The 25,133-nt window shown below is 39.4% G+C and overlaps 1 protein-coding gene across 2 annotated transcripts in view; it reads left to right on the top strand.

The window, feature by feature from the left end:
• The window catches only part of LOC122794691 (IgGFc-binding protein-like), a 478,182-nt gene that overhangs the window by 295,339 nt on the left and 157,710 nt on the right, over positions 1–25,133 (top strand). For both annotated transcript variants that reach the window (XM_044063322.1, XM_044063320.1), the window contains one exon: positions 7,949–9,163. In XM_044063322.1, the coding sequence (XP_043919257.1) occupies positions 7,949–9,036 (1,088 nt within the window). In that variant the 3' untranslated portion in view covers positions 9,037–9,163. The remainder of the gene's footprint in view (positions 1–7,948; positions 9,164–25,133) is intronic.

The raw sequence follows: 25,133 nt of genomic DNA, 5'->3' as shown, positions 1-25,133 counted from the left end.
TCTTGTTGCTTCCAGGCCACTCGGACTTAAACCGGAAAGCTGTAATCCAGGTCCTTGGCTCATTCCTGTGCCAAGAACATCGGCAGGTGACATAGTCCGAGGGTTAGGTTGCGCTGCTGGGATCCAATCTTCATTTGGGCCCTGGCTGTGCTCTATTGTCAAACCATTCCGGCTCGGACCATTTCTCAGTGCATGGAAGGAAGCTTGCATCGTATCCATCCTCGAGTTCATGTCATCCAGTCTAGCTGATAGACCTGCTATCAGCGAAGTTAAGTCAGTATCCATACAAGTGCTGCCAGTTGCCATTAACTCGACTGTTAGTCAACTGCTAACAACTACCGGTAAAACAAGGTAAAACACGAAAGGCTGCAAAGCTGCAAACCAACAGGAATCCTCCTACGAAAAACCACAAAAACTGCTTTCAAACAAGTCAGACCAAAAAGTACACACTGAGGAACCTTGTTTGCAGACAGAAACGCCTCCGAGTCAAAAAGCTTCTTAACGCTTTTATTTTGAACAAACCAAAGAGCGTTTTGCCACAGACCACTGCAGCTTCTTCAGAGAAACAAGTTAGACAAAAAACACTCACTTTAAAAATACTACATCAGGAAATGACATATTCCTGTTTCCTGTTACCGAACAGTTGTATTTAAAGACACATACAAAGTGCTAAAAAAGTTAAAGGCATCCCACATTTAAAATCATTTTTAAAAGTAGCACACAACAATAAGAAATGGATTCAATTATATGAAAAAAGATCTCAGCGACTTAACAATGATAACATAGATGACAAAAAACAGATGTCATTACTATTTACAATAAACTACTATACAAGATGTGTAAGTAGATCTATCGAAAAGTATACTCTGATACTCACTTAAAACATTAAAACAAATTTACCTTGTATGAGGTGTGTGTAAGGGATAAATACTGCTCATATTTGCTCAGGCTTAATTTATTAAACATTCTGTTTGTGCTGTAACCATGCAGGACTAAGGAGAAAAGGAAGAAGGGGGGGGGGAGAAAAGGAAAGGGGAAAGTATCCTTTGCCCTGCGGAAAACACGCGACCTAAAAGATTCAGCACGTGAGAATCCATTGTGTCTTCCTACTAAGACCACTAAGACTAGGTTATAAACCTGACTGTTAGGTTAAGCAAGCCCTGAGTAGTAGACGGTCAAGTCAACTAGCTAGACCCAATGTGTTAGTGCAAGGTGCTGAAAACAAACAGGACTGCCAAGTCATCCAATATGTGTTGCCTGATATGGGTCAGACCTAAAGTCAGGGAAAACTATATAGTAATAGTAGGTTTTACCTAAAATAACTTTTAATTTAAGAACTGGGGCAATGTTGCAGTTAGTGTTAAGGCCAGGGAGACAGAAAGCGTCCAAGCGCAACTGCCAATCCAGCTCACAATTTTCTAGTATTAAAGATACAGGGCCCCTCTGATTTTAAGGGTACATGGTCTATAGCCATAAAGCTGAAACTATGTCCTGGGAACAATACAATATGTTTGGCCAGTGCGTTGTCATCTTTACATGTCCTAATTGCATACAAGTGCTCATACATCCTATCTCGCAGTCTCCTGTCGGTTTTTCCGATGTAGAACCCAGAGCAGCAGTTGCACATAGCAATGTATATAACTGATTTGCTCTCACAATTAAGTGCATGCTTGATGACAAACTTCCTGCCCCTAACAAGGAATGTCTCCCCTGTTCGGACATTGTTACAAAAGTTACAGAAACCACATCTGGACATTCCTTTCCTTTTATAAAAACTATACTGTTGGATATCCCTTTGTAATAGTTCCTTCAAATTTTTAGATCGTTTAAAAATGAATCTGGGTTCGTCTCCCAATTTTCCTGCTAGTGATGGATTTGAGGATATCAACCTCCAATTCTTACGGATGATGTCCAGAATTGCTTCTGAATTAGTACTAAAAATAGTAACGAAGCTCAAAGATAAATCTGTGTTTGATTCTCTGCGGTCAACATTGCTACCTATTAGACCGCTTATAGGCACCTCATCTGTGAAACTACTAACTACACTGGAGGAGACCTTTTGTTTAGTCAATAAAGGGGTGTAGAAGCCTCTAGTTCTTTTAAGAGTAACTTCCTCAATAAGTTCACAAACCATTTTCTCAGGATAGCCACGGTTAGTGAACATTTCCTTCAGAAATGAACATTCCTTAACAAAATCCACAAGGGTACTGCACATTCTTCCTGCCCTCACCAGCTGTCCCTTCACTATAGATCTTTTCTGTTTGTGAGGGTGAAAGCTGGTGAAGTGCAGGAAAGAATTGCAGTATGTGCTTTCCTAAAGACGGTGGACCTGAAGCACTGATGACAAATATCCTTCGTAAGTTTGACATCTAAATAATCCAGCTCAGTGGTAGAAAATTTAAAAGTGAACTTCAGGAACTCAGTGGAATTACTAATATTATCCACTAAGTTTTTCGCTTCCAATTCTGACCCCTGAACAGGAGGAACATATCGTCAAGGCAGCGGGTGTAGAAGGTAACAGGGGCCATAATACCAGGAGATCAGCCAAGATGTTTGCTTCCCAGTACCCCATTACATAGTTTGCCACACCAGCTCCACATGGGGAGCCCATCGCCACCCGTTTCTGTAAATAGAAGTCACCGTCAAATAGGAAGTAGTTACTGGTTAGTACTATTTCAAGTAATTCCATAACCAGTTCGACCTCCAATCTGGGCCCAAAATTTTGTAACATTGACCCTGTCCATTCAACCGCCTCTAAGTGCGGTATGCACGTATAGAGGTCAATGACATCAATAGTTAACAAGTTGTCATCTTCATTGAATGGCAGTTTGTTTATGTTGTCCAAAAATGTCCATGAGTCCTTACACACACTTGGAATGTACTTAACGTATTTGTCCAAGATGTGTGTGATTAATTTGGAACATGGGTAAGTAATAGAGGATCTACTGTCAATTAAAGCTCTCATAGGGGGGTCAGTAACACTTTTATGGATTTTAGGGATCCCAAACATAACGGGGATCTTAGAAGACATAATGTCAATATAATTATATGTCTTGATGTCAATTTTCCCCGTTAAGAAAAGGTCCCTAAAATATCCCCTGATCCTTTGTGTGGTACCGTTAACTTCATTTCTTGAAGCTTTTGTGTAGGCATCACTATCAAGGAGGGAAGTCATTTTCTCATTATAGGTGACATTATGAAAATCACCAAGCCACCTCCCTTGTCCGGTTTTAACACCCGTATAGGTAACTGACTAAGTTCATCCAGTAATAAGCGTTGTTCTTTAGAAATATTGGGAGTTGTAGGCCTATTATATTCATTATATTTGTTACCCAAAAATCTAAAATCAAATTCACACATGTTCTCAAACAATTCCAACGTAGAATGTAATGGAGGGTTAAAACACTGGACAGTTTTGGAAGTCCTACATTGGGGATGGCGTTTACTTCACCATGATTCACATCCTCTGTTTCATGATTGAACAGTAACTTAAGATTCATTTTTCTTACAAAACACTTTAGTTCAATAATTTCTTTAGCAACATTCCCATAGGAAGTTGGAACAAAAGTGTTTCCAAAAGCTAACAATTCTATCAATTGTTGGTCCAAAATAATGTCAGAAAAATTGTAAATGGTAAAGTCGCCATTCGTGTTAGTGAGAATGACAGGGGCCCACCATAAGAAGGTGAGCTAGAGGCATCAGCGTCGACTATACTAGAACTGTCTGCCACCAAGAAGTTAGGTATGGGGTCAAGCAGGGGCAAGTTTGTTACCGTTCTGTTCCTGTAAGACTTCTTGCTGCGTTGCCCTAAAAAATTTTTGTTGTTACCATTCCCTGCATTATAAGTGTTGTGCCCCTGTTGTCATTGTAACCTTTGTCACTTCTCTCGTGGCTTCCCTTATCTTTAGCAAAGCCCTTAATTCTGTTACTCCTTCTAGGTGTTGGGGTGGCATGAACATTCCCAGAGTCTTCTTCATCAAGGTCTTCTACCCTCCTCATCCTCACCTAGTGTTTGGACCGGATATTCATTATTACTACTTATACGAACATGTCTGGTCACTTTAAGGTTAGGGTAAGCAGCATTTTTACCATAAGCCTCTCTGTCCCTACTCAATTTTTTACTCTTGTTTCCCTTTAGTTTAAGTAGTAGAGTATCAATACTGGACAAAATAATCGAACTGGTATCTATTAAAATCTAAATGTTGCTTAATTTCATTGTCTAAATCATTAATTTCTTTTAATACAACATCAACATTTGCACCATAGTGCTTAATAATAACATTCATTAACTCAGCACCATGTTTTTGAAAAAGAGCCTCCAGGTCAATCAGGAAGTCATGGTCTGAAATTAAACCAGAAGGCGTAAAATTATTCCGCAAGCCTTTTGGTACAATATTTTCATTAATGCATTGCTTGAAGTAAGCAGACTCAAGCTGCAGTTTTTTTAATTTTAATAATTTAGAGTCAAAAATCTTAAGCTTTTCTGATAAGCATAAGCCATCATTATTTGCGACAGTACCTGTATTTATTCCTTGCTCGGTGAAAAACAAGTTAGTAGTATCCAAAAGCCAGCCACCGAGGTCTGGAATTCTATTATTGGACCCTGTAGGTATATTGTCGTTACTGGAACCAGCAACTGCTCCATTCTGAGCAGTTGTTTTTAGAGGCCACTGCAGCGTACGAACCAGTCCGTCTTGTTGCTTCCAGGCCACTCGGACTTAAACCGGAAAGCTGTAATCCAGGTCCTTGGCTCATTCCTGTGCCAAGAACATCGGCAGGTGACATAGTCCGAGGGTTAGGTTGCGCTGCTGGGATCCAATCTTCATTTGGGCCCTGGCTGTGCTCTATTGTCAAACCATTCCGGCTCGGACCATTTCTCTTATAACCTAGTCTTAGTGGTCTTAGTAGGAAGACACAATGGATTCTCACGTGCTGAATCTTTTAGGTCGCACGTGTTTTCCGCAGGGCAAAGGATACTTTCCCCTTTCCTTTTCTTCCCCCCCCCTTCTTCCTTTTCTCCTTAGTCCTGCATGGTTACAGCACAAACAGAATGTTTAATAAATTAAGCCTGAGCAAATATGAGCAGTATTTATCCCTTACACACACCTCATACAAGGTAAATTTGTTTTAATGTTTTAAGTGAGTATCAGAGTATACTTTTCGATAGATCTACTTACACATCTTGTATAGTAGTTTATTGTAAATAGTAATGACATCTGTTTTTTGTCATCTATGTTATCATTGTTAAGTCGCTGAGATCTTTTTTCATATAATTGAATCCATTTCTTATTGTTGTGTGCTACTTTTAAAAATGATTTTAAATGTGGGATGCCTTTAACTTTTTTAGCACTTTGTATGTGTCTTTAAATACAACTGTTCGGTAACAGGAAACAGGAATATGTCATTTCCTGATGTAGTATTTTTAAAGTGAGTGTTTTTTGTCTAACTTGTTTCTCTGAAGAAGCTGCAGTGGTCTGTGGCAAACGCTTTTGTTCAAAATAAAAGCGTTAAGAAGCTTTTTGACTCGGAGGCGTTTCTGTCTGCAAACAAGGTTCCTCAGTGTGTACTTTTTGGTCTGACTTGTTTGAAAGCAGTTTTTTTGGAGTTTTATTGCCTGCCAAAAAGTGGGAAATATGAATGAATTTAATCCTTCTTGGATGGCATATTTCATAGATTGAACTTCAGATTGGGATTACACCTATACAGTCAGAAGTAAACCACTGCACAACTTCTACCCTGGCAGGTATTACAGAAAAATGACCTTTCATCCCAGATTTCAGTCACGTTTCTATTTAGGATAGTTATTCTACAGTTCATGTTGAGATTCAGTAAAGCTCTATGGGAGGCGGAGTGGTACAGTGGTTAGTATAGATGCTTCACAGTGCTTAGTTCTTCAGTTCTTGGATGAGGTGATATTTGTAATTAGTCCTCATTTCCTCCATGTGCCTGAGTGATTTCTTGCCAGGTGTCTTGTTTCCTCCCCATATCCAGAAGATCCTCTAAATTACTCACAGGTGTGTGTGTGTGTGTGTGTGTGTGTGTGTGTGTTTGTGTTTTTGTGTGTGAGTGTGCACGTATGCAAGTGTCCTGTGTGTGTGTGTGTGTGTGTGTGTGTGTGTGTGTGTGTGTGTGTGTGTGTGTGTGTGTGTGTGTGTATGTTTTGTGTGTGTGTGGTGTGTGCCTGTGTGTGTGTGTGTGTGTGTGTGTGTGTGTGTGTGTGTGTGTGTGTGTGTGTGTGTGTGTGTGTATGTTTTTGTGCACGTTTGCGTGTGTCCTGTGTGCATGTGTCTGCGTGTGTGTGTGTGTGTGTGTGTGTGTGTGTGTGTGTGTGTGTGTGTGTGTGTGTGTGTGTGTGTGTGTGTGTGTGTGTGTGTGTGTGTGTGTGTGTGTGTGTGTGTGTGTGTGTGTGTATGTGTGTGTGCGTGCATGCGCGTTCACATGCTATTGCTTACTGCAGTGACTTAACATTCCATTTGGGATGAGCTCCTATACGTTACACTTATTCAGAGTCAGGATGTGGTCAGGCTGGGCTGCATTCAGAGAATACATGAATAAAAAAGGTATAAATAAATGTTTTTATACTGACTATACTACTAACTTCTGTATGCAAGCTTTCTAATTGTACATATCTGTATAACAGTGTCTATATTTAACAGTTTGCAAATATTTTTCTAAAAATCCCTATAACTTCTTAATTTCTTTGTATCTATGTATACCATAAAAGTATATGTAGTACCAATTTCACATTGTATACAATTCACACACTATTATGTATGTTACACTTTAAGTTGTATTGTGCCTCTGACCCTAATAGAGGCACAAAGGGCACTGCCTCATCTCACTCATGTTTATTTATTTTTATTTATTTATTTTATATTTGTTGACCGGTAAAGTCCGACTAGGTTCCACAGATCCTGTTTTCAGCGGAGGCCCGGGGAGAAATGCTCCAGAAGCATGTCCAGAAGCAGACAGTCAAAATAAACAAAATAAGTTGAAAACCACACACTTCTAACTTCTACCTCTACTTTAACATTGACACCTCTTTCATTATATTCCATCTTGCCTATTATAAAAATAAAAATCTCTTGTATACAAGGCACTACAGGTTTTTCTATTTTTGATATCCCTAATATGTTTCGCACTTCTATCCCTTAGTCTCCATGTAGTTTTCCCCACATAAAATCCTGGGAACACTGTACAGATAGCTACATATCCAACATTTTTAGTGTTGCAATTACAGTGCCATGGACATTGAAGGGTTCTTTTATAATCTTGAGCGGAGACCTAGGGTCCATCATTTATAAATTTACAATAACTGCAAGCCCCACATTTGTACATTTTAGATTTATAACAATCATTGCTCCTTTTCTCGTAGGACTCTAAAACATTTTTCAAATTTCTCCCTCTACTATAGCCAACTTTAGGTTTTGCTCCTAGTTTCACTTTTAGTTCACTATCAAAATTCCAGTCCCAGATTTTATGTAGCTTAGAAACTATAAGGGGCACATCTCTGTTGTACTGGATTATCATGACATCATTACCAAACGAGTCACATCGTGTCACTAAACTTAGATTCCCTTCATTTCTCAAAATGGGGGCAAACACTGTTTGCCTCTTGCTACTTATCTCTCTTTAACAACATTCTTATGGGGTAGCCCCTATTTTTAAACATTCCAATTAATGTGGCTATGTTAAAAAGCGAGAGAGTAGTTTGAGTGCCTAGTATAAATCTAGTTGTGTCATATCCTATTCTTTATCTATTCTTTATGTTCATGCATGTAGTCTATAAACATAAAATACAATGTAGATATATTAAAACATTTTATTGACATGATTATTTTATAACTTCCATTTAATATGTGTATAAATAATTTCTTTGCTTTTTAAAATCTTAGAATGCATGCAACACTTTTTATGTCACAATTATATGCATTTTTTTTTGTTATAGGTGTTGGCTGGAAAAGTGAAGGAACTGAATTTATTACTGCTTTCATGCAAAACTATCAAGTATACACTTACAATAATGTCTTCCAACTTACTGTCACTGCTCTAAATCCGTCAACATCTGTCTACGTAATGATTTACAACACAAGTTTTGAGCTCACTCTCACACTGGAAGAATGGGAAACAAGAACTGTTCTGCTACCTTCCACTTTAGAACTCCAGGGCACTGCAGTATTTTCAGACAGAACAGTCATAATAAAATCTACCAAGCCCATCACTGTGGTGTCCATCAACTATGAACAATACACAGCTGATTCATCAACAATTTTCCCAGTGAATTCTCTTGGTTCCGAATATTATGTTTTTGCTCCTGCAGCATATGCTCCAGAGTTTGTGATTATCAATCATAATCAAACAAATGAAATCCTTGTCACATTATCAAGCACAGTCACTTACAATGGATCATATTATCAGCCAGGAGAGAATCTAACAATTACACTGTCTGCCTTTGAAGCTGTTCAGTTACAGAGTTCTGCCAGTTTAACTGGTACTAGAGTCCAGTCTAAGTATCCAGTTGCTGTTTTGTCTGGGAATGCTTGTGCCACTTACAATTTAGCCTGTGATATTTTATTTGAGCAGCTAATCCCATTAAATGACTGGGGTAAGACCTTCCTGGTATCTTCAGTAAGTATTACAAACTATACAGATATTGTCTCACTTATTGCTTCACAAACAACTGACATACGATATATAACTGGAGGGACAAGTAACAACATAACTCTTCAGGAAGGGAAATACTCAGAAATCTATCTGCCTTCAAACTCTTCCTTAGCAATTAATGCTACAAAACCGATCATGGTAATGTACACCTTCACAGGAGGATTTGGCAACTATCCAACAGATACATTTATAATGAATGTCATTCCATTTGAATCACTTTCCAGCTCTTATGTTATTAACACAGAATTTCATGTAAACAACTATGTCCGTGTGACTGCTAAAATATCAGTGCTATTAGAAATCTTCATGGGCAACAACACTCTGTCATTTATACCAACATGGAATTCTATGAGTGGAACTGACTATGCCTGAACAGATATTGCGTTAGCTTCAGATAACCAGAGTTTTATTTTACAACACTGCTCCTCACCCTTTGCAGCTTACATCTATGGCACAGGAAGATCAGTAGCCATTGGCACAACTGCACCAGCAATAAACAGTAAGTATACTTAATGAATTAATTTAAATACATGCAATATTTATTTATTTTATTTATTATTTATTTTACATTTGTTAACCGGGCTAGTCCAGCTGGATACATGTCCATTTTCAGTGGAGGCCCGAGGAGAAAAGCTCCGCTACAGTACTAAATAAACATATAAAGATAAAACTAAAATATTTTCAAAATATACAGAAATAAACTAAAGTAAAATGAAACATATAAATTACCAAGGTATGATAGAATAAACATACAAGTTGAAACTACTGCAATTATGTATGGCATATAACTACATTTCTAGCATGGACAGAGATTAAGTTAACGTTACATACACAGTTGCAATATAAGGAAGGTTGAAGAATAAGTTCTTTTTGCGAATGGAAAAAGAGCAGTCAAGCTAGGAGAGGAGGTCTAATTTGCTAAAGTGAGGGAGTAAGAAGAAATGGGTATAGAGGGAAAAGATAGTATGGGAATAAAGGAAAGGAAAAGAAAAAAGGGTTAGTCAGGGTTATGGCAAGAGCATAGCCAGTGGTTGGAAAGGAAGAGTTTTAGGTTAGTTTTGAATAGTGGGAGAGATGTAAGGGAAGTAAGGTCATTTGGTAGTAGGTTCCATATTTTACCCACTGAGTTGGAAAATAAGGTGTCACCTGCTAAGTTATTAGATAAAGAAGTATGAATCAATATTTTGTTGGATGAGCGTAGGCTCCTCAGATTGTTATAAGGCTTTATTAGGGTGGAGAGCATAGGAGTGTTTTCAGGGTGGTAAAGGGCTTTGTGGACAATAGTAAGTTGGTTAAATGTTATTAGTTGAGGTAGCTCTAGCCACCCTAGTTTTTTTAGGTTTAGACAGTGGTGAGTCCTATATGGAGAGTTTTGGGCAAATCTGGCAATATTGTTATAGGCTGTAGATAGTTTGTTGAGATTATATTTGGAGAGATTAGTATAAATGGGGGAGGCATATAATAGGGTAGATATTAAGTGGGTTCTAGCTATAGTAGTTCTGGCTTCAGGAGTTAGGAAAGATTTGATTCTGTAGAGAGAACCTAGTTTTCTGTTAGTAGATTTAATTGTAGCGTTTATGTGGTTATCAAATTTTAGTTGATTGTCAATTGTAATACCTAAGAGTTTGGTGGTAGGTTCTGGATTGATAAGGGTACCATTATTGGATGTAAGTATGAAGTTAAGCGAGGGAGACAAATGAGTGGGTGTAAAAAGCAGGAGTTTGGTTTTTTTAGGGTTGAGAAGGAGACAATGGTTAGAGAGCCAATGCTCAATAGTTGTGAAGGTCTTTTGTGTAAGAGAGTGAAGTTCAGATTGTGTTGAGGCAGAGCAAATAATGGTGGTGTCATCTGCATATTGAATGCAAGTTGCTAGAGGGGTGGCTAGATGGAGGTTGTTAATAAAAATGGAGAACAGTAGAGGACCTAGAATAGACCCCTGTGGAACCCCTATAGAGGTGGGGAGGAGGTCAGAGAGATGGTTATGCCAGAGAACAGCCTGTTTTCAGTTATCAAGGTAGGATGTGAACCAGTTTATGGCAGGATTGTCAAGAGAGAGAGATTTTAAACGATGGAGGAGCAGTTGATGATTTACCATGTCAAATGCTTTGGACAGGTCTACAAAGAATGCTGAAGAAAGAATATTTTTATTGTGGTTGATGTTGATAGAGTCAATGAAGGATAGTAAGGTTGTGGAAGTACTATGGAATGGCCGAAAGCCATGTTGACAGTTGGCTAGGAGGTTATGGTGTAACAAGTAGTTTAGTAGCTGCTTGTGGATACATTTCTCCATTATTTTTGCAAGAGGGGATAGTAATGCTATAGGGCGGAAGTTGGAATATTCCAAAGAGTCACCACCTTTAAAGAGAGGGATAATATGTGAGATTTTCCAGATAGATGGAACTACACCTTCTTCTAAGGTCCTATTAATAAGTATGGAGATGGGGTAGGCAATGGCTTTTGCACCTAGCTAGAGGTATTCAGCTGGTAGGTTGTCAGCTGTGGGAGTGGAAGGTTTTAGTTTCTGAAGCAAGGATGAGATATAAGAGGTGGGTATAGGTTTGAGGTGGAATGGGGGTGGAGTGGGGCTGGGGGTAGGGAGTTTGGAGATATCAGGGCATTGTTGATTTGCTAGTTTAAGTATAGCTGAGGTGAAGAAAGTGTTAAAGGCATTGGCAGTTTGTAATGGGCAGTCAGGGGTAGAGCCTAGTGGATTTGGTGTGGCCACTTTGCCAGGGGAGATTAGCATATTAATAGCAGTCCAAAATTTTTGAGGTTGATGAAGGGATGATTGTTGTAGCTGAGTATAAAAGTTATTTATGTCTTGCAGGATAGCATTTTTGTCATGTTTCTTTTTTGTCTAAAAGCTAGCTGATCAGTTGTGTTTTTAGTGGTTCGCCATTTAGCCCAGGTTTTATTTCTGCTAAGGATAAGTTTCCTAGTATTGTTTGAGAGCCATTGGGCTGACTTAGATTTGATTCTTATTGTACGCATTGGGGCATGATGTTCAAGTATAGTTAGAAAAGTATTATTGAAGTAACTAACAGCATCATCTATAGGGAGAGACTTAAGAGGTGGCCAGTTAATTTTCATAAGTTCATTTTGAAAGAGATTGGGGTCGAACAATTTTTTGCAACGAGATGTTCTGACTAAGCTAGGGATGGTAAGATTAGTTTTATGCCTGATAATGTATGTTAGTGAGTGGTCACTAAGGTCATTGGGGAGAGTTCCTGTTGTATACATTTGATGTGGTCTATTTGTTAGTATCCAGTCAAGTAAGCTTTCCTTATTATTAGGTTTGTTTATTCTTGTAGGGGAGTTAATGGTTTGAGAGAAGCCATATAGGTTTAAGAAGGTGGAAGGATTGGTTTGTTTGCATAAATTCCAGTCAATGTTAAAGTCTCCTAAGATAATTGTTTCCTGAAGGAAATTTAGAGAAAGCCAATTTAATAGGTCTTCTAATATAGTGGGGTTTTTCCCTGGGGGAAGATATGTGCAGACAATATTAATTGTTTTGTGAGGGTTTAGCTGCAGTTTCGAAATAATTATATCAGCATTATTTTCTGATGGTAGGTTATATGTTGTTTTACTAATGAGCATTTCGCTTCTATAGAGAATTGCAACCCCGCCACCTTTTTTCTTTAAGCGGTCCTGTCTGAGGATGTTATAGCCTGGGGGGGTAACTTCATTATCTTTTATTGAAGGTTTAAGCCATGTTTCTGTTAGGCAGAGGATGTCAAACTGTTGAACATCTAGAAGAGCATGAATTAGTGGTACTTTATTACAGATGCTACGTATATTTAGATGGGCAATTGAGAGTGATTTGGGGGGTTTAGTGGATGGTGTTGGTTTTATTTGGAATTGATTGCATTTAGTGGATGTTGGGGATGAGTTTGGGCCAGGATTGGGGTGGATGTCACCATCTAATAGTGAGTGGGTTGATAAAGTATTATAATATTGAGGGGTTTTGCAGTAGTAGTCAAAATATTTTCTGGTGATATGATTTGGGTATTTAATGTGAGAGAGTCGGTGATATATGGCTTGAAGGTAGGAGGTATTGTAGATGGCATTGAGATAACTTATGGACAGAGCTAGGGGAGCTGTCAGGGTATGTTTGTGAGGGATAGTAAGAAAAAAAGGAAGGGGTTGTTCATAGGAGGTTAAGAGATAGGTAGATGTGAGAGTAGTTAAGAGAGTTAGTAGTAATAAATGTTGGTATTGGCTTGACATGTTTAGAGAGACTGTAATAGGTTGTGAAAGTAAGAATTAGGGAAGAGTTGTTTTAAGAGTATGGTAGGTGGGGGGAGGAGTTTTCTAAAGTAGGTGGGTGGGGGAGGGAGGGGTATATTTTAGAGGGGAGTGGTAACAATTACAGGGTATAATTGTGGGAGGAGGTGTGATTGGTTGTTAGGAGGAAGGGGAAAGTCTATGAGGGTATAAATGTAGAGGTGCTAGGGGCGGGTGAGATTTGGGGGCAGGGTAGGGGAGCGGAGTGAGCCCGAAGGGCGAACGGAGCGGGAAGACACAAGAGAGTGTTATAGCACAGTGAAAAAAAACAATCTATAAAGTGGGGGAAACAGCAGGTAGGTATGTAAGAGGTAAGGGTAAAAGTCCAGTGAGAAGTTCTGTTTAGAATTTAGCCTCAGTGATTACACAGGTTTGGAGTGATACAGTAGAGTAGAAGGATGTTTTGACAGGGTCCAGAGAAAGTGAAAAGCAAAATGGGTTAGAGAAAATAGATACTGGAACAGGACAAAAGTAAGGTATTGGAGAGTGTAGCAAAGGTAGAAAAGAGAGTAGATAGGTTTGTAGAAGGATGCCACGTAGTGGTCAGGTCAGTAACTTAACAAAACTATGCAGGTGAGAAAGGGGTAATAGAGATAGGGAGTGTGGAAAAAAGTGTAGTGAGTTATAGTAATAGCTAAGAGGGGGGTGTTAGATAAGAGTCAGCACTAGTATAGTGGAGGGGACAGGGGCTATTGGCTGCTGGCAGTCCTGTACAGGTAACTAGACTTCTAGATCCGAGTCTTGCCCTTAGGATTAAACAAGGAGGAACAAAACATACTTTCACAGTCTGTAATGGATGGTATCGTAGAAGAGTAATGGAATTGGAGCTTAAATGGCACAAGTTCAGATTTTTCAGGAGGGTAGAAGGCAGTTAGGTAGGTGCTCGCAGGGTCCACCCAGTCAGACTAGTAAAAAAAGAAAAATAAAAATAGTGGAGGGAGAAATAAAGATAAGGCAAACAGTGAGCACAGTATAGAGCACGTTCAAATTGCTAGTAGTCATACACTTAAACAAGTTGGTGTTAAAAACATGTACATTAAATAATTTGCTGTAAGAAAAGCAGATACTAATTATTCATATTTTGAAACAAAAATGGCAATAAGAGAAAACATGGGTTAACAAGATATGTATAACACAATATTTTAACTGCTCATGTGGCCAAATAGGACTGAATAACTAGCATGAGAGGTTGAGCGCTTAGCGACGCTATATTTGCTTTAATGTAGTTAAATGTATCAAAGTGGCATTGTTTGTGTGTGAGCGTTGGACAGCCAGAAGCTCAAAAATACAATGTTGCCACCTTAGATAGAGCAAATTCTAAGATTGCGAATAAGGTGGATAGGTTGGCAGAGATAACGTCTGTGGTATCAGCTAGTTAAGGAAGAAGGTATAGTGCGTGCTACAATCTATGGAATCTGCTAGGCTAGAATAGATGTTTTCTGTGAAACAGACAACCTAGGCAGCCCACTAATAAGAGCGGATACTGGACAAATAACTTATCGGTGCAAAAGCGCACTTACAATATCACCCCAGAAATGCTATTTCTATGTCGTACACTAAAAAAAATCTGTATAAGTTTAGAAAAGGACAAAGTAGTGGATGTAATAGCATGTAGTGTTAGGACGCCTAAAAGGCACCAGGGATTAATAGCGCAACACAGTCACACTAGCAGGTAGGGATAAAATAAAACTAGGAGGACGCTAACAATTTAAATCAAACTGGTTAGAAGTTAAAGGCAAAATAGGCATCAAATTTATTGATAACGCTGTGTCTACAGCTAAAACGGAAGGGGTGAAATAACAATGTAGCATGGGAAGGCATAAAACATTGTAAAATAAGACTGGACTAATGGTGGTGGCTGCAGTGATTCCCTGCTGATAAACTAAAAATAAGGGGGGACAGCTGGCATATAATTAATGAACACATTGTTTCCTGTGACAGCTTTCTATGAAGGCAGCACCAAGAAGGATATCCTGGGCCTTTTCAATATTACAATGATTAAAAACATGCACCCACATCTATGAACATTTTGAAGGATTATACTAGTAAGACTGAGTCTCCAGAAAAAGAATAAGGCAAGGGTTGTTTATTATTCCCAAAGAGTCCAGTCCCGTCCATACTCACTGAATATATAAAATGAAATATACAGCAACCACCTATTTGGTAAAAGAGGACTTAGCTGACTATGAGGTGAGTCACAGAACACCTCCACTGGCTTGAATGTCCAAGGTGGACATTGCAATTAAAGTGCATGCAAGGTGAAGTTCATTACCTGGCCCAGGTTTACTGCAGGCATCTAATGCTCAGACATCCATCCACCCTATCTCAAGTTATTTTTGAACAGTGGATCTCCTTTGATCAGGGTTTTTTTTTTTCCAGCATTACGTAATCTGTAACCAAGCTCTGATTCATCTTTTCTGGAATCCCTTCTGTTAAAAGGAAAAGGAAGCCTTTTTTGTGAGAAAATTGAAGAGGTGGATTTAACATTTTTTTCCTCTTCTGGTTACGACACTGACAAAGTAGGCACAAAGCAGAGTGGACTGATTGGGGGAAAAGCTATATACATCTGCCACACTGGTCTTCAGGGCAGTAAGGTGCCAGACACAAATGATCAAATTGCTTTCCTTGTTCAAGTCAAGGAGAAGATTGAGGAGGTGTCCTCAGGGCTCCATCAGACAAAATATTATTAGAACTCCTCCATCTTGCTAATCCTGGTATGAGTAACCTAATGCTTAAGAAACTGGGACATCTGTTACAAAGGACAAGTGGGGATTACAGGTTATATGTTAAGGTTACAAACTACAGTTCATAAAGAAACGAAAAACTGTGGGTGCTGCTATGCCAAAAAAGTACATTTAATTCTTTAGGAACTTTGAATACTAAGGATAGTACATTTTCCTCAGCAAAGAATAAAACAAGGGATTCTCCTCAGATGTTTCTTGTGTTGAGAAAGGAAAGGCTTGGAGACCTGTCCTGGACCTTTCAGAACTAAACACTTGAAAACGCTCCCAAACTCAATGTTATATTAAAGGCCCTGCTACCACTTTTGATCCCTCAGACCCAGATGGATACTTTGAATCTCAGGAATGCTCATCTTCAGATTCCCTTTCACTAGGAACAAAGAAGCTTCTATAGGTTTGGGGGTGGGGGTCACACTGCCATTTTATTGCCTTGCCCTTTTTACTAGCTACTTTACACAGGGTTTCAGTGTCTGTTATGCAGCAAGTTATTACTGCACCCAGAGGGCATTCACATCTACTCCTGCCTTTGTAACTCATTTGGCCACTATTTTGGGAGGAAGAAGATGTGGCTCCCAGTTTCACCATCAACTGCATCCAGAGTTCTCAGGTTTATTGCAAGGCTTTTATGTATTATGTTGATGTTTCTGTATTTTAAAAAAAAAAGTTTCACTGACCTTATCTGAGAATTAGAAGGCGGCATTTTGTTCTTTATTCTGTTCACTCCATGATGCACATGTTTTTTATGTGACCAGATAATCAACAGCATGCATTTTTTCTTTTGAATGTTAATGTAATTTTTTTGCAAGCATGGGTTGGGAGGGTGGCCTAATGGTTAAGGTGTTTGCCATAGAAACACAAGGTGCAGGGTTGGAGGCTCACAAGAGATAATTAACTAGGCTTAAAATGGCTTGCAAGGGCAGTTAGCCTAGTACTAATCTATGAACCTATGAAGGAATACATTCCCAACTATGCTGCAAATACACTAATTCCCAACAGTTACTTCATATAGAGACAATCTGACAGAATACAGTCACAGCCATGCTGTATGTACATCGTCACAACATTCACTTCAAATTGGAGGCAGCCTTAGCTCTACCTCCCCCACACACATACTTACATCCATTTCAGATGCAATTATAATGTTACAATGTTATTTTAAGGATATGGAACCTGACAAAGGTCATTATGAACCCTAATTCTCTTAAACATTGTCATAAAAATTCTTATCAACAAAGAAAGAGCCATGGTCACTTTTAAACTGAGTCTGACTCTTAGAAAAGACACAGTTGGCATAATGTTTAAGGTCTTGTCTCCAAGGTACAAGGTTAATTCCTGTCCTCCCGCCATTGCCTGTGTGGAGCTTGCATGTTCTCATTGTACCTCTGTGGGGTTCCTCCCACTTCCCAAAGGAAAAAAAAAACATGCTGGATATTTTCACCTCAGACTTACCCAAGAGTGAGAGCTGTGTGTAGCAGCACAGACTCTAGATGGTGACCTATAGGGGGAAGGGTTGTACAGACCAACTGCTCTGAGCATCGACACTGGTGCGCAATATCCTCAAGACAGGAGAACATGGAACACAGACTGCAGGCTATGTCAGGGCTAATCAGTTAATTGTATAAAAATTGCTATAGGTAATCTGGTCATGTTGACTAAAGTCACAGAACTCCTTATATCCATAAGAAAATGGTCCCATAATCTAGCTACTCTCACACTAAAATGGTTTCTCTTATTATATTCTTCAGTCCCCATAAACAGATTATTTATTTTGTTTAAGTTATGACAACGTAATATAACTCCCTGAGTAGTAGTCGGTAAAATGTTCTGTAAACATTTATAGGTCTATAGCCAATCCACCCTTATTAAACTAGAATTAACTGAGTAGAGACTTTGCAAACTCAATCTGCTATTGCAGGATAATATTTATGGACTCTCATTTATTTATTCACATCCTTTGAATAATAACTACAAAAAATGGGACCTCATATTCTCTGATGGCCCTAACTATAGTCTTATACAATGTGATAATGACATACCTGCATCTTGAGGGAATAGACATGTGTGTTTTTGATTAAACAACAAGTTTTCCTGACTATTGTATTAACATTAGTAGAGGCTGTAAGGTTTTCATCAATCATAATCCAAATATTTAAACTCAGAACAATACCCAATAGTTTCATGGTTGAAAACAAAATGGTACTTATTTTTAATAAAACACAATACATGATTTTACATTTTTTACAACTGTACCCAACTTGATGTTCACTTAATGAGAAATATAGATGATATAAAGATCAATGGATTTTAGCCTCTTAGGGATGTAATGATCCATATTAGCTTTGGGTGATCTGCACATCTGGAAACCCAAACTTTCTCACCACTAGGCATGTTGGACAAAAAAACACAACAAACAGAATAAATCCAAAACAGACCCCTGAGCTCCCGTAGTTAAGTTTTTCCATAAATATTTCCATTAATGTCTGGTGGTGATCCCACTGTAATTTTTTTTTTACCTAACCTTACATGAACATGATAAAATGGTGTAAACACAATAAATAAAAGCAGCAACCTGACCCTAAAAGTCCAAAAAAGCAAGAAGTCAAGTCACATGACAGCAAAGTAGTGGCCCAGTGGATAGCATTGTTGCCTCACATCAAGATGTTCTCCAGTTTGATTCTTAACTGCGGTACCTTCTTTATGGAACTGCATGTCCTCCTTGTGTTTGCGTGGGTTTTCTTCGAGTGCTGCAATTTCCTCTTTCATCCCAAACACATGCAATAGGTAGATTGGACACTATAAATTGGCCACAGATTTGAGTGCATGCTGTGTATGTGTGGTAAGGAAGAACAATTGTGGCAGGGTTAGCCACCTGGTGGTGTTAACAATGGCTCTAGATGATGGTCACTGTTTTTATGATACCCTGACACCTTTTGTAAAAATTGGAAAAAAGGGGATCATGGATGGGTAGGGTGGATTCAAACATCTTTATTAAATGACCACCAAATAGTCTTACAGTAAATTGCCAGAATATCTTACTTTCACATTACCACAAGCCTACAGAATCCCAAGGCTAGAATTCATACTTCAGAGATCTAACATCTAACATCGAGTTCAGTGTAAATTTCACTCATACACAAGGACCCTGCAACATTTAAACAACATCATCCCATTACCAATCCATCAACACTTCTCATCTTGTAAAACCAGATGCAAGGGAGGTACGTGCTAGTGATAGTCTGCACAGTTTATTGGTTGTGCTGAACTTAGTACTGAATACGCCCAAGTGAAAAACTACAAAATTAAAAAAAAAAATCTAACAACTGAAAAAATACTTTGATATGGGTGTCCAGAATCAGTGCAGAAATCACCTCATTTATACTGATAACTACCTAGTTCTCCAAAAAATGGATAGGATATGTGTGACATTTATACAATGTGAATGTGAGTGGAGGCATGGCACTCACTTACAATCACCTATAATGTCAAACAGCTCATCCAAAACATACACACCTCACATAGTAAGGACCAGAAATATAGATCTACATATGCTGAGACTTAAATGTCATCACCCAAAGCCACAAAGGCCTCCTAGACACTGCACTCTAAAACGTGACCTCAGCAACCTCTACTCCACTCAAGAAAAACAAAACCAGACATGACACATACTGCCAGGTCCCACAATGTGTCAACATCTAAGCCCATAAGCCATATCACCACACATCAGGGGTCTGGTTTTCCGAATCACTCATGAAATCAAGTCATTGGATTGCATGTAGGTATAAATGACCCGAGACATACCTTCCTGGACTGTATGAAGAGAGATGTGGCAGAATTCTCAGATTATGTATCCCAGGCCAGTATGAGCCTAGCATTGAACAATATTCTACCTTTGCCAAAGATGATGCCACAATATGAACAGAAGATGATTGACTTTAATAACCAGCTTAGTTGGCTTAGTTTTTAGTGTCACTCTAATGGGATGCCATATTTGCTAGCATAAGATTATATTGTCAAGAGACAACACTGCTTGCCAGGGATGGTGTGCACCTGGCCCTTCTAGGATTTGGAGTATTGGATAAACATTGCCCTTCCCGCTGTGCCTTTTTTGTCAATGCCAAAGTAAAAAAAAATATATGTTATAGCAAAACCAGCCCTAGAAAATCTAAATGAGTTACTGCACAACACCAGGATTCCTAAGCAGAACTCCATTCTCTCCAAGCTCTCCTCAACTTGGAGAATGTTGGTATTTGAGCAGTTACTGAGACATGGTTTAAAGCTTAAGGGAGCACTCCAGCAGTTCAGGGCTACAATGTCTTCCACACATTTAAACCAGCTACTGCAGAGGGTGGGACTAAGGATGGAGCCATCTTAATTTACATCAAAAACAATTATTATTCAAGTCTGTTCTTACAAGATAAGGTGCTTCAGCTTCTCCATGTACAAATCACCATAAGCTAAGTCTCATATCATATCCTTGCAAGCTATAGGTCCCTCTCTATGAACCAGTAAACCCATAACACATGCTTAAACTTATTGGAGTCACTCATCATTCAATGCAATATGCTAGTCATGGGTGACTTTAACTACCCCAACTATAAACTGGGAATCATACACAACCCAAAATGTGCAGGCCCAGAGATACGTGGACTTTGCCAACACAAACACCCTGGACAAGATAGTTCATACTCCCACTCGGGCTGATAATATGCTTGATCTGGTTCTCACTAACATGAAAGAATGCTGCAAAACTGACAGGGAATAAAAGTGGAGGTGTTAATCTACATTGGCAGCAATTACAACTCTAGGTTGGTTAAACAGGATGATATCCTAGCGTATGTCCACATCCAAATTTCCATAGTCAGGGTTCCCTACCATGTACTGGCCAGCTACAGGTGGCCCTATATTACCAATGAAGCTCACAGCTCTTACCTAGACCTAGTAAAGGTGCTTACCATCCAACCAGATACCCTATTCATGGGAGGCTTTAATTACCCATGTATAGACTGGGAAATGTACACTGCTTCTAACAGGCACAATGTCTCCTGGACTTTATCAACACAAACACCCTGGACCAGCTAGTACACTCTCTAATCAGAGGATCAAACATACTGGACCTGGCACTCACTAACATGGGAGACCATCGCGTCCCATGTCATGTCCTCATTGGTGAAGTTGGACTACAAAGCTGTCTCCCTCAAAATAAAAATCAGTCCTGAAAACTCAACTAAACCTAAAACAGGAAATATACTAAAACAAATTACATCCTATTAAGCAACAGTATGTCAAAATTCATGGCTTCTCCAAAACCAGTGAACATACCTACCTGTGTAGAATCATTTACAGAAACCCTGTACAAATGTGAAAAGGCTGCATTGAGGCTGCTGTACCTGCCAGAAGTAAGCCCATATCTAACATCGAAAACAAACCACACTGGTGAAATCATTACCTTAACAGGCTATAACACAAAAGAAAAAAGTCATGGTCAAAATCAGAAAGAGCAACTCTCATAAGGCTAAGAGTTCTCTGATTTATCTAAACAAGAAACTGCGAGGTCTAATAAAGTTCAGCAAGACTAATTACATGATCTAAATAGCTTCACAAGCTGAGGACAATCACAAGGTCTTCTTCATCTATGTCAGTAATCTTAAAGGTAATACTTAACAATGTGCAGAATTGGTGGTAAATGGTACAATCTTCACTGACCAGGGTGACATAACAAATCTGCTGGCTGATAAATTTAGCTGTAACTTCACTCCCCACACCCCAGTGCCACCTGTAAAATCTCTTCTAGCATATCTCATCCACAACTATCAACAGGGTCCTGGAGGTATTTGCTAAGGACAAAAACACTGCTTCAATGGGCCCAATAATATCCAAGGTTCCCTTCTAAACAGCTGAAAATTGACATAGCAGGACCACCTGAGGCACTGTTCAACTACAGTCTCAAAGTAGGATACTTGTCAGGTTAATGGAGGACTGCAACGGTCATCCATCTTTATAAGGGTGGAACAACAACTGACCCCTGGAACTACAGACTTATCAGTCTGACAAGTCTAATATGAAAGCCACGGAATAAATTATCATGGAAGTAATCAACAAGGACATTAGCATCCTACAGTTTGGCTTTGTTAAGGGAAGGTCTTACCTACATAACCTGATAGACTTATTTGAGAGGATCACTTTGGTTATGGATGAGGGAAAATGGTGCATATCACCTACCTTGACTTGGCCAAGGCATTCAGTATGATACCTCAATCAGCTATCATTAACAGACTCTGAGAAGTATGCATAAATCCCTACATAACTCACTGGATTGCCCACTGGCTCACACACATAGGATCAAAGAAGTCAGGCTCAGTGAGGCCACTTCCACCAAGAGACTGGTCAGCAGTAGAGTACTGCTTCAGGGCTCTGTGCTGCATCTGCACCTGTTTGGCATCTACTTTTCAGAAGTAAAGGCTAATGTCAAATGCCTCTGGCTCTCCAGCTTTACAAATGACTGTAAATTGGGAGGTTTCATAGATTCCTGCCACTGCAATAACATCCTACAAGAGGGTCTAGCACAAACAAATGACTGGTGCAAAAGCCATAGATTAAAACTCAATGCAAAAAAATGCATTATAGTTCCCTTTGGAAAAGTGCCCAACCAAGCTAATTACCTCATTGATAAAACTCCAGTAATAATTGACCCAATAGTTAAGGATCAAGTAACATAGACAGTAATCTGGCATTTGACCAACATGTAGTCAAAATAGTAAAAAAATCATTCTGTGTTGCCCAACTCATAAGCACGGGTATGTCATCCAGGTCCAAGGGAGAAGTAGTACCGCAATGGTATGTCATCTAGGTCCAAGGGAGAAGAAGTACCACAACGGTATGTCATCCAGGTCCAAGGGAGAAGTAGTACCGCAATGGTATGTCATCCAGGTCCAAGGGAGAAGTAGTACCACAACAGTATGTCATCCATGTCCAAGGGAGAAGTAATACCACAATGGTATGTCATCCAGGACCAAGGGAGAAGTAATACCACAACAGTATGTCATCCAGGTCCAAGGGAGAAGTAGTACCACAACGGTATGTCATCCAGGTCCAAGGGAGAAGTAGTACTGCAACGGTATGTCATCCAGGTCTAAGGGAGAAGTAGTACTGCAATGGTATTTCATCCAGGTCCAAGGGAGAAGTAATACCACAACGGTAGGTCATCCAAGTCCATTGGAGAAGTAGTACCACAACGGTATGTCATCCAGGTCCAAGGCAGAAATAGTACCGCAACGGTATGTCATCCAGGTCCAAGGGAGAAGTAGTACCGCAACAGTATGTCATCCAGGTCCAAGGGAGAAGTAGTACCGCGATGGTATGTCATCCAGGTCCAAGGGAGAAGTAGTACCACAACGGTATGTCATCCAGGTCCAAGGGAGAAGTAGTACCGCAATGGTATGTCATCCAGTTCCAAGGGAGAAATAGTACCACAACAGTATGTCATCCAGGTCCAAGGGAGAAGTAGTACCACAATGGTATGTCATCCAGGTCCAAGGGAGAAGTAGTACCGCAACGGTATGTCATCCAGGTCCAAGGGAGAAGTAGTACCGCAATGGTATGTCATCCAGGTCAAGGGAGAAGTAGTACCACAACGGTATGTCATCCAGGTCCAAGGGAGAAGTAATACCACAACAGTATGTCATCCAGGTCCAAGGGAGAAGTAGTACTGCAACGGTATGTCATCCAGGTCCAAGGGAGAAGTAGTACCACAATGGTATGTCATCCAGGTCCAAGGGAGAAGTAGTACCACAACAGTATGTCATCCAGGTCCAAGGGAGAAGTAGTACCGTCTACTCAGTCGTTATCAGACCCATCAGTGAGCACAATGCCCACTTTGGCATGTACCTGGCCAGAAACTTGCAATGGTTGGAATGCCCTCAAAGATTCCTCACTAGTAGAATCCATGGTATGAGTACCATGTCCTACACAGATCACCTTAAGGTCCTGTCTCTAAATTCAGCCTCCTACAGGTTACTCAGAGAGACAATCTGTGCCTAGCATATAAGGGGTTCTCAGCTCCAGATCTGATGGATTTCTTCACATCCTCAAGACAAACTGCAGAAACATTAGATCCAAGGAACTTAACTTTGTCTGCAACATAAAGATAACCTGCTAGAGGGACTGATGTGTCTCAGCATTAAATAAATGAATCCCCAAAATCCTCCCCCCACATAACCATTAGCAACTCCTTTACTACTATAACCCACCATATTAGATGAAGATGGTTACAAATTATGCAGTATTGAGAAAATCCAAATAAAAAAGAGACAGAGACAGTAGTGGAGAGGGATAGATGATAGATAGTCAGAGATTGTGAAGATGCAGCTGTATTGGGTCTATGACAACAGAATGAATAGAGAAAATATTGAATGGTTGTAACCAAAAATGACGTTCATTGAAATCCGTTTTGTGGGGGGACTCCGAGATCGCACTACAGTGAGGAAAGCGCAAATTTCCTGATTTTCACTGTACCATGATCTCAGAAAATGGATTTCTATGAATGCCATTTTCGGTGTTAAAGCCGTTCAATATTTATGCTATTCAATCCATTACCATAGATCCGCTGTATTATGGACAGTTACATAAAAGAGCAGTAACAGTAAGGATTTGGAGGTTATCCAAGAACATCATAATAAATACAATACAATAATAATAACAATAACAATAATAATCATCATCATCAGAGGAACATTCCTCTGAGAATGGCAGAAAAAAATACAATGTCAAAACCATGTTGCCTACAGTCTAACACATGACAAAATGTATGTGAGAGAGTTGAAGCATGCTCTATTTACTCAATGCTTCTCTAAAGATGAATATCACAAATGGTGAAATGAAAACTCAAAATAACAATATATATATATATATATATATATATATATATATATATATATATATATATATATTGTGGAGTGGTGAGTCCTCTTGCACCCTCTTTTTGAGGGACTCTACACCCACACCTCACCAAAACTATATATACCAACTCCATGATCACATCACAGTGGAAAAATACGGGAATCCTTCAAAAATCATTCCTCTGGTTAGCACAATGCAACACACTGTGGATTAACCCACTACAGCATTAAATTTTCAAACTGAAACTAATTGAAAGAAAACTCATTGTCTACCCTTGTCATAGAGTGACATTAACAGAACCTTCTTAGTCACCCAGGAGAAAGTTAGGTAGTTATTGAGAACTGGGGGGGAGGGGGATGGAATGCTGTCAGTACTGGCACCCTGGAGATCTCTTTGAGAATCTGGCTGAGCCACACAGCCAGCTGACTTTTTCTCTCAGGCCACTAGAGGAAGCCCACATCACTGATGTCAGTGTTATATGTTTGTGTGTGGGTTGCTGCCACCTTCCCTATACTTTCTTCCCTCCCCACACTTGCTGCTTATTACTTC

The sequence above is a fragment of the Protopterus annectens genome, chromosome 2.part1 (assembly GCF_019279795.1).
Source record: "Protopterus annectens isolate FY-2018-M chromosome 2.part1, PAN1.0, whole genome shotgun sequence".
NCBI lineage: Eukaryota > Metazoa > Chordata > Ceratodontiformes > Protopteridae > Protopterus > Protopterus annectens.
The sequence above is the reverse complement of the archived record's forward strand: the minus strand, read 5'-3'. Positions and strand labels throughout refer to the sequence as shown.